The sequence below is a fragment of the Melospiza georgiana genome, chromosome 1 (genome assembly GCF_028018845.1).
Source record: "Melospiza georgiana isolate bMelGeo1 chromosome 1, bMelGeo1.pri, whole genome shotgun sequence".
Classification (NCBI taxonomy): Eukaryota; Metazoa; Chordata; class Aves; order Passeriformes; family Passerellidae; genus Melospiza; species Melospiza georgiana.
Window position 1 is genome coordinate 5622106 of NC_080430.1, and position 10680 is coordinate 5632785.

At 41.8% G+C, this 10680-nt stretch overlaps 1 protein-coding gene across 1 annotated transcript; it reads left to right on the plus strand.

The window, feature by feature from the left end:
- Nucleotides 1-627: 627 nt before the first annotated feature.
- Nucleotides 628-7307, plus strand: GORASP1 (golgi reassembly stacking protein 1; the record flags this gene model as incomplete). The annotated part of the gene is given in 13 exon segments (XM_058037874.1): nt 628-765; nt 1739-1753; nt 1755-1943; nt 2585-2600; nt 2603-2670; nt 3001-3031; nt 3034-3131; nt 3676-3688; nt 3691-3737; nt 3739-3816; nt 4306-4450; nt 4745-4900; nt 5181-7307. Coding segments are annotated over 13 exon segments (1278 nt in total), but the record flags the coding sequence as incomplete, so codon positions are not given.
- Between the last annotated feature and the right edge of the window lie 3373 nt (nt 7308-10680).

A 10680-nucleotide genomic window follows, 5' to 3' on the forward strand; every position in this document is an offset into this window, starting at 1 on the left:
TTGCTTTGTCAGTGCACCTTGAGGTGGGTGGATTTAATGTAATTGCAGAATTTTTGTGGGGTTTTTCCTGGTATGAATGTGTTTTATGAGTGTTCTCTCTAGTGATGGCAATCTCTTCTATGACAGCTTTGGTTCTAGTGAAACTGAGATGTCCCAGCTCATATTTCTTAGGAACCTTTTGTAAGTGGTGGCAGTTTTTCTTGACCAGAACTTGTGGGCAGTGTGTGTTTGTGTAAATATTCCTGTTCCAGTGGGCTGGGGAATGTGGGAACCCAGCTGTCACTTGTGTTCATGGAAAAATGGCTCTGATTGCAAGTGAGGACTCTCACAGTGCTCAGGTTGTTAGAACCACAGGAGAAAATCCTGCAGCAGCACATTGAAAACCCAAATTTTCTCCAAAGTATTCAGAATTTAATAATCCCAGGCTATGAACTCTGAATTACCAATATTTGTGTCTTATATGGGGTTCAAAAACCTGCTTTTTACAGCTTGATTTGGATATCTGTTCATAGTTATATAAAAGTAAGAGCCTAATTGTGCACTGGCTGTGCTTGAGGGTGGTCATTTGGTGCCTTATCTCTGGCTCAGCTCAAAAGTAAATATTGAATCAAGTGTAAATATTAACACTTTCCCTTATGTAACTGGAGGTCAGTGTGGAATAACAATAAAATCTGTGTTCTGCAGGTTCAGGAGAACTCCCCAGCCCAACAAGGAGGACTGGAACCTTTCTTTGATTTCATCATTGCCATAGGACACACGAGGCTTGTAAGTCTCAGATGATTTTGTTTTCCACTCACAGGAACTGTGGGCACTGTAGTGATGATGAAAGTTAAAAACCACAACTGTCACAAGCAGAGAAACTTTTCACATTGGACATTAAAAGTAAAGTAAAACTTGCAGAGGTTCAAAGTCTCTTTGGCTAGCCCCAAGTTTGAAGGAAAGGTTTTTGTTTATGCCTTTACTCACCTTAACTTCTTAGCAGGTTAACACAATGTTTTTGTTATTGCTCATTTGGACATATTTTCTACACAAGGTGAATACTGAACTGGTGAGTCAATAGTCAGAGCTCAATGTTTGTTTAAACAAACTTGTTTCAACACTTGATAAAACATGGAAAAGAACCAGGTGCCTGCTTATACATCTGAGCCCAAGAATTCCTGTGTATTGAGTTATGGGAGAAGAGTTGGAGTTTTGGTTTGATGGGGTTTTGGTTGGGGTTTTGTCAGAGCTGTGCCTTGTATGCTCCACCATAACCCAACATTCAAGCTGAATTCATTAAGTTTGTCTTGGTTTTATGAGAGGAGATGTCTTTTTTGGAAGTGATCATTATAAGGGCAGATTTTTGGGGAGATCATTTCATTTTCTAACACGACAGAAATGAAGCTGTTCTTTCACAGTCAGTGTGCAGTAACTTTGGAGGACTGTTGAAGAGGAATGGGGCTCAGAAACATGAAGTGAAATGTTGCTGCTCATTGTTAGACTACAGATAGCATCTGATACTGCTGGTATTATTTAACAGCAGTTGTGAAGGACAGGAATGCCAGTGATGAAATGGAATAACAGGAAGTACTTATGTAAAGGGATGTGTTGTTGACAGTATTGGCTGCCTTCTAGTAAAAGCAAATTGAACTGGAAATTGCTGGGATTGGTTTGTGAGCCACACAGCCTAACTTTGATAGTTCTGCCACATGTTACAGGTGCAACTGGAAATAATGTTAATCCTGCATCTGCCTTACAGAACAAGGAGAACAATTATGCTGAAAGACCTGCTGAAGGCAAATGCTGAGAAAGCAGTGAAGCTGGAGGTGTACAACATCAAAACGATGAAAATCCGAGAGGTGGAGGTGATCCCCAGCAACATGTGGGGAGGCCAAGGCCTCCTTGGGGCCAGTGTGAGGTTCTGCAGCTTCCAGGGAGCCAACGAGCACGTGTGGCACGTTCTGGTGAGCAGCAGAGCTTGGGCTGGCTCCTGACTGCTGTGCAGCCTTGTTGTACTGTGTGATGTTTAGTGATGTGCAGTGATGCAGCACTCAGGGGAAGGGAACACTGTCTTGAAGGTTTGTCTGAGCTGCTTGAGTAGGGACAAGGACAAAAATAACTCCATCCCCAGCAGACCAAACAGTACAGGTGGAAAGGGTTTTTTTCCTTTTATGTTGAAGGATCAGTGGCAAAAGTAAAAAGATTCTGATTGGTGTCTCTGTAAAGCTGGCTAAACTTCAGTTAAGTAATATTAATGTTACAAAAAGCACACAAATTTATTTTAAAATTAACAGGAAGAGCTGAAAGAGTAGAACTGAATAGGAAAGAATGTTTATGTTTGTGGTTGTTTAAGCAAGTGCATTTTCTCAGCATCTTCAGAGGATGCAATTTTAGATTGGTAACATCTTCTTACTCATCATGTTCTACATCATTCTTACTCATCATGTTCTACAGGATGTCACAGGTAGATGTAGAACTGTTTGAGAACTTCTTTTTTACTCCATTAACAAATTGTTCTTTCCCTCCTTGCTCTGGAATTAGTGCTTTTTGATCTTGCTGGTTTCTCCTGCTGGGGGTGCAGATGACTTGTGTCATTCTTTCACAGGACGTGGAGCCTTCGTCTCGGCAGCTCTGGCTGGTCTCCAGCCTTACACTGACTACGTTGTTGGATCTGATCAGATTCTGCAGGAGGTAGGGTGCACGTTCCTTCCAGCAGGCAGCGGTTGTCTTTGTGGCCTGCCAAGTGTTTATTGTTTTGTATAAATCTCTTCAAACACATGGGGGTGGCAATGAGGGGATTTTGGAGGGTTGATGTTTATGACAGAAGCTTTATTGTTAAGGTAAACATTATCTTTCTTTTTAGTCTGACAATAAAAAAAATTTGCCACTTAAGATCAAACTAACATTGGTGATTTTTCTATCTCTGAGTGTTAATATCTCACATTGAGTAAATAAGTATGTAAAATGTTGACTTGCACATGTGGGTTTATTAACTACTACTTTCTGGGTGTTTTTTCCTAGTCAGAGGATTTCTTTTCCCTGATTGAGTCCCACGAGGGAAGCCTCTGAAGCTGATGGTTTATAACACTGAGGCAGATTCCATCCGAGAGGTGGTTGTGACTCCCAATGGAGCTTGGGGTGGAGAAGGAGAGGTACTGATCTCTCTTGATGACAGGTTTGACACTTGCTGTAAATGAGCTCCTGTTAGGAGTATTACTGCTATCAGTTATTGGTGTTTCCATGTTAAGCCTTGTTTCCTCACACCTGTCACCCAAAACTGGTAATCTTTACATTAAAAAAAAATCAGCTTAGAATTAGGAATTGGGCACATTCAGGATCTAATCCTGCCCAGGTTGAATCAAATGGCAGAACTCCTGTTTGAGTTTCCCATTAGCAGATTCATTATCTGCATTCTCATAGTCAAAACATTCAGCTAAAGCAAGAACAAAACCCACATCTGGTCAGATTAAATATTTTGTAAAGATATAAAATAGTTCACTGGAAGCTAAGCTGTGCATGTCTCAGAGTTGATTGCAGAGCATTCCTTGAGTACTCTTAAGTGGAAATTCTTGCAGGTAGGTATTTCCTGCTATAGATAAAAGACATCAACTATTCTTGTTTTAAAAAGTTAAAATTTAAAATATTAGCTTTGTTAAGAGCCCCTTTTTGTGTTTTGATTTTTTTTCTCTTGTACAGTTAGGATGTGGTATTGATATGGCTATTTGCACAGAATTCCAACACAGTCCACGACATCAAAGAAAAAAGCCAGAAAGCAAATCAGCTTCACCCTCACCAGAAACTGGAACTCCTCTGCCATCCACTAATGGTTACACAGAGGTAGGAAAAAAATAAATTCCAATCTCTGCCACATGCTCTGGAGTTTCAAAATTTTCTGCTGCTTGGGACAGTGGTAATACATAATGTCTGAGTACAGCATTCAAGTTTATTGAATGAAATGCAGTTGGGTGAAGGGAAGGGGAGAGCAGGTCCCAGATCAACAGTGGCAGCTGATATAAATTCTTGCCAGATATTTTCTCCCTATTTTCAAGTATTGCATCCTACAGCTGTGCCAGTCAATTGGCATCATGTTAAAACACCTACTTCACTAGGAGAAAGATAGATACACCTCCAGGAACCAAGTTCTGAGAACAGACTGGCTTTAAAAGGCTGAGCTGGAACATGTCCTGAGTGGTGTTTGTCTTTCAGTTTCAGCATCACAGCTTCTCTCCACTGGTGCATGTGGGGACAGGCAGGATGCTTTCATGGGAGTCTTGGTGAAGCTTTTGATGTAAAACACTGTTTTTACTTCTTGCTGTCTTGTTCCAGACTCCATTGTTGGCACCTACCTCTCAGAATGACAGCTCTGAAGCAGTTCTGAACTTGGATCATTCCACAGAGCAGGAAATGAGTGCTTACTCACCAGAAAGCTCCCTTTCTCCTCCTCCCCCTCTCCAGAGAGTTATGGATCCAGGTATGTTTTCTTGGGTGCTTTTTTTTACCAATTCTTTAGAGTACATCTAAATAAATTAATATGGTCTTAAACAAGCTAGAGATTTAAACTCAGAACTGTGAGCACTGGTGGTAGTTTTCCTTGAGGTTTTTGATTTCCCTGGATTTCAAAGCTGTAGAGTTTAGCTACCAGGTAAGTTAAAGTTATTTGCCTTGAGTAAGAAGGGTACTTCACTGACTTCAGTCTGGATTGAACATGTCCTTTTGAATCTAGAATTTTGTGTTGCATCTAACTAATACTTGCTTTCTCCTTCAGGATTTCTAGATATGTCTGGAATTTCAGTTTCTGAGTTCACAAGCTTAACAGAAGTGTCCAACCTATCCTCATCTGCCCCCTTCAACATGCCAGCAGCAGGAGCTTCTGTAGGCTCTGAAACATTAATGCCAAAGAGTGAAGCCTCTGCTTATTTTGGTAAGTGCAGTCATTATTTCCTTTGGGTCTTGTTTCTGGAATGGCACCAACTCATGCTTGCTTAACATCATCACAGTTTTTGGAAACAGGCAGATTTTAATAAAAATCAGCAAAAATGGGATGGAAAAAGTAGTAGAAATCAGGTTTAGAAATGGAAAAATTGAATGTGCTTTTCCTTAAGCTTATAGCATGTGGGTCTCTTTCTTTAAATGAAAATGCTGAGGCACTGCCTGTTAGCCTGCTATGTTTTGGTTTTTTACCAACTCTCTCCATTTCCCAGAAAACTCCTCAGCTTTGGACCCTGAAGGTTTAACCCCATATCCTGAAGGATCAGGCAAGCAGCCCTCCCTGGATGACTCCCTGCCTTCAATTCCATCTTTACCTTCTCTTGATCTTCCTCATGACATTTCTTCAAAAACAACACTAGGAACTGATGCTGATAACCAAGAGCCCAAGGTGCTTGTGAACAGCATGGAGAGCTCCCTACCCACTGCTCCAGAGACACCACAGCATGAAACAGCAAGTGAGCAGAAAGGAGAAGCAGCTGCACAAGATCCTGAGTGAAATGGACCCTGCTGCTGTTTACAGACTGCTGAATATTTTTCTGATCTTGAAAGAATTACAGTTACTCTATTTTGTTAGTGTAGACAATACTAGAAAAGAAATCACATGAAGTACATAGCCTGTTGTCTTTTCCAATCACTGTTTAATGGATTGATCTATGTCCAGAATTTGAATGCTGTCCAAAATCACCCAATCAATAGAGAAATTGATGCAGAAACAAGTTGGACACTGGCAGAATGTCAAGTTCATGAATTCAGATTTGCCTAAAAGTGCTCCTGAATGTATTTACAAAGGCACTGTGCCTGAAGAGTGACACTTAGTCATGATTTTTATCAGTATGTTTGATGGCATTAAAAATATTTATAGTTTTGATTTGTTAGAAAGCTTTTCTAATGGTACATCTTGGTTAGACTGTTCTTGTGACTTGCAAGGCATTTTTACACTAAGATACTTTTACTTACTACTCTAGTACTCTTACTAGATTCTTCCTTTTCTTGGTTTAATTCCCTTCTCTGCAACTGTCCTTTGTGTACCTTCTTTATCCCTACTTGGGCAGGAAAGAAATACTGTGGGGTTTGAAATTGCAGCCTCAAATGGGACAAAGCCATGGTGGTGGCTCCTGTCATTCACTTCTGCTCTTTAGTGGACCAGGTGGGGGCCTTGCAGTTAAATAAACAGTGAGGGGGGGAATGATGGTGGTTACTTGAAATAAATTGAAGATGATTTTAAAGTAGGGGTGATGAATCTTTTTGCTGAAGATTGAATGTCTTGGCTGCTGTAGTGACCAAGAAATAAGCTTTCCTTTGTGCTTTTCTATTTACTCATTGCTATTTTTATACAAATTATTTTAAGTTTAAAACAGGGCTGTTGTGCAGCACCAGCAATTGGTTTTTGTAGCCTTTTTTTGTTTGCATTTGTCTCCAAATCACTTCTGAATGTAAGGGCAAGCATGACATAAACAATGGAAGACATGGATGGTTTTATAATCCTCAGGGCAGTGATTTATCATGAATTTCAAAGCTGCTGCTGGGCAATAATGGAGCTACTGCAGTGAAAACCCTTTGTAAGTGAAGAGAGTGGGGTACAAGGCTGGTGTGTGTTTAGGCTATAAACTAAAGTACACTTATTTAGCACAATATTGCCTGGTTCAGTTTTCCCTGCCCTGGCTCCTGCTCTGTTTCTGCACTGTCAGCAAGTGACACTGGTGCTGATGTAGGGGGGACTCAGGGTCCCACAGCTTTACCTGTGACAGCTCAGCTTCACCCAAAGGGTGCAGGCAAACTCACAGCACATGAGGGCTTCAGATGAGTCCACCCTGACAAAAAAAATCTGTCTCTGATCTGTTGTTAGTCTGAAATACTGCAAGCACAGTAGTTCTGAACAGGATTGACAAAGTACCTGTTGCTTTAAAGAATGTATTGAGCTCTAACTAAAAACAGTAGAATTGACAGTGCATTCTAGTCTGCTAAAGGGTCTGTTAATTGTGGGCCAGTTTTATTTCCCATGTTGCTAAAATAAATTTCCTATTTTGTTCCCTCAGCTGAATGTTAGAAGGATGAACAGCCAAACACTAAAAATAAATGTAATTTAAACTATAATTTAAACTATTCCTAGGCTTGTTTGATCTTGGAGCCTGATGCCTAAGACACTTAGGTGGTGTTTTATTCATGTTGTTTATTTAGGACTGTTTCTAGTCCTTTATCTTTCTCAAAAATGGCCATGAGATGGCAATAGCTTATTTAAGTGACTCTGTACCATAAACACCTTTTAGAAATCTAAGAGCAGGGAATGTCAAAACTCATGCTAGATTTCAAATGTCACCATAATAAATGGGTTAAACTTACTTCAGTCTGTGTCCAGCCTCTGTGTGTTATGTTAACTGGCTCTGGGAAGGGGTTTGGAAAACCAAGTAGTTAAACCTTGAGCCAGAGAATGTTGTGTTCTCCAAACCTGAAACATGATCATTCAAATGCTAAATGAGGTGAAGAGTTGGAGCGCCTCATCAAATTTCTTTTCTCTTACCAACTTGGATATTCCCTCACAGCTGCAAGTGGAGAGTACTCCTGTTTGTGGGTGCAAAGTGAGAAAAGTGACTGAAATTTTAGTTTCAAAATAAAACAAAAAGAATGGGAGAAGCACCTGAGGGTGGCTGGATTCAGAGCCAATACCAAGCAGCCACTCAGGCTGCTGCTGTCCCAAAGATCTGTTTCCAGGTAAGCAGGAGCTGGATGTGACCTTTCTCCCACTGTGTGAACTTTGAGAGCTCTTCTGCAGCCACAAGGAGGATTATCTGGGCAGCATCAGAAGGGTAGAACAAAGGCAGGAGGAGAAGGAGGTCACCTCAGATGGCACAGCAGCAGGGTGGTTTGCATGGCCAGACACAACAGGATGAGCTGCCAGCCCTGAGCTGCTCCCTAGAATTACCAGCTGAGCCTGGGGACACAGGCCTGGCAGGCATTAAATGCACAGAGGCTCCCAGCAGCTCAAGCATTAGAGTGAGGATTAGGCAAAGCCCATCTCCCCTGAGCCCTGCTCCTGCCAGTGCCACAGCACCCAGGCATGGCTGATGGGGTGAGCCAGGAGGAGCCTCTGAGCCCCAGCATCTCCTCCCACCCCTGCTCAACAAAGGCCACAGAGAGCTGGCCAAGCCCTGCCCCAGCTGAGGCTGACCAGATCCATGGGAACTTTCCACAGCATAACCCTGTACAGGAATGATTGTAACCCCCCAAGATCATGATAAGGAAATAGAGATAAACACACAAATCTCATGATTAACAGAATATGGATGCTGAACTTGAACGAGAGAATGTGGATGTGTTTATTGTCTTTAAGTTAAGCCTACTAGTAGAATTATTTTAAGACCAAATTCAGGCATTGATGATTTAATTTTTCCTCTTAACCTTCCACAGCAGGCCTGACAATCTACTGAAGCTCCTGCTGGACTGCTCTAGGCTCTGTGCAGAGGCTGCTCAGTCACACTTGGCAGCAGAAATGCTGCAGGAAAATGGATCTCTGCAATGCTGAGCACAGATCACACCACTCACACAACTGGTGGGCTCATGTACTTGCACATGCATTCTCCATCTTCCCCCAAAACTGGGAAAGGATTTTCACCTCCAAGCAGTAACACAAGAACAGGCTCTTAAGAGAAAGCAAGTTACTCATTGCATTGATTAGCATGTTCCATTTCCTGGGCACTGCCACACAACTTCCTTCTTGGCTTTTGCCTTAAGCAAACACTTAACTGGCATTGCTTCTGCTGTAGCAGAATTTCAACTGCTTGCTCAAAGTTACATTTCTAAGCTACAATACGTAATTAATATGTGTCACAGACATCTTTGATGAAAAATCCTTTCCTTAGGATTTTTCCTCCTAAGAAGCCTCAGGAACAAAATGTAAACAATGGTTCTCTGCTGCTGTGGAATGCAACAGGTAGATCTTTGATTAACCCATGTTGGTTGTTTCTAATTAATGGCCAATCACAGTGAGCTGGCTCAGACAGAGAGCTGAGCCACAAGCCTTTGTTATCATTCTTTCCTATTCTATTCTTAGCCAGCCTTCTGATGAAATCCTTTCTTCTATTATTTTAGTATAGTTTTAATGTAATATATATCATAAAATAATAAATCAGCCTTCTGAAACATGGAGTCAGATCCTCATCTCTTCCCTCATCCTAAGACCCCTGTGAACACAGAGACAAATATGTAATTATTACATGTGTAATTAATATGTAATGAAGCATTCAGAGTCCCCCAAAAAAGACATCTAGAATAGTGTCACAGTATCCTCAAGACAGAGATCAGACATGTCCCACCCAGGCTGTAGTCAGCACATCTCCTCTGCATGGTGTTTGCACAGCTCTGGACAGAAAAACCTCCACTGTAGTACAGGGAGCTCTTTCAATCAATCACTTTCCTGTTAAGTGTGTGTGTGCTCCCAGCAGCTCTGTGATCCAGCTGGGAAGTGACTTTTCCTGCCTCTGTCCAGGAGCCAGCACCACATCCACAGTGTAAGAGCATGTGCTTAAAGACTGATTCTAAATGTCCTGTTAAATAAATTTCTAGGGATAAAGTTTAAATCAAACAGGACCTCTGTGAAAGGAAAAATCATCCCTTGGTGTAATGTCCCTAAACCAGAAACTGCCCTGCCAGCCCTGGCTGCCCCTCTCCTGGACAATCCAACAAATAAATCCTAAGACCAAGAGGCAGAACTACACTAAGGTTCCTTCCAACCCAAACCATTTATGATCCTGTAATAAACTCATCCAGTTCCAAGCCCCTGCCATGGGCAGGGACACCTTCCACTAGAACAGGATGCTCACAGCCCCATCCAGCCTGGCCTAGAACACTTCCAGGGAAGGGAAGTCCACCACCTTTCTGCCTAGAGCTTATTTTGAATTTTTTTTTAGTGTTTCTTAAAGTTACTGGTAAATCCTTTAAGCAGTTCTTCTCATCCTAAAATGGTACTTACACTTCAGCTACAAGTTCTGAGCCAAGCTCTCCTGTTCTCAGCCCACCCCATCTAAGAGAATAAAAAATTACCTGTCATACACAATTTAAATGCTTCTCTGGGAGACAGGCTGCACTACTAAACACCAGATTTACAACTCCTTCCCATTAAGAACATGGAAATTAATTAATTTTTGCAAATCTGCAGCCTTCTCTACGATTCTTGCAATCAAATCCTCTGCTCACAATGTTCCCAGGGGCTGTGACTCATATTAACTCAATGCTCTCCTCCTTCTGCCTTCAGGACTTTTACAGACAGCACAACTCCAGAAAAGGTGACAATTTTAAAGGTAATAGCAAAAAAACCCCTTCTCTCACTTTATACACCATCTAAGTCAGAGCTGGGAATCTGGGAGCACATTTGCGCTCTGAATTACTGTGAGCTCTGAGAGAGCAGCTCAGCTGATAATTCCCACAGCAAAAGCTCTGAGCATTCTGTCCTGGCATTTTCAACATCAGGAAACCCAGTTTGATTTCCCATGTGCCTCTTACAACCTTTCCACACCCAGACAGCTCAGCAGCAACTGGCACAGGTCACCTGTTAGCACAAAATACTTCCATGGTACCAAAGCAGCACAGCCCATGTGACATTGTCCCCTCAACAGGACTCAGAGCTCACATCTGAAGGTCTGCTCACCTCAGAAATTCTTACATCCAACCACATTACAAGGTTATCTTCACAGAATTCTGCTAATTCTGCCAAGGCAT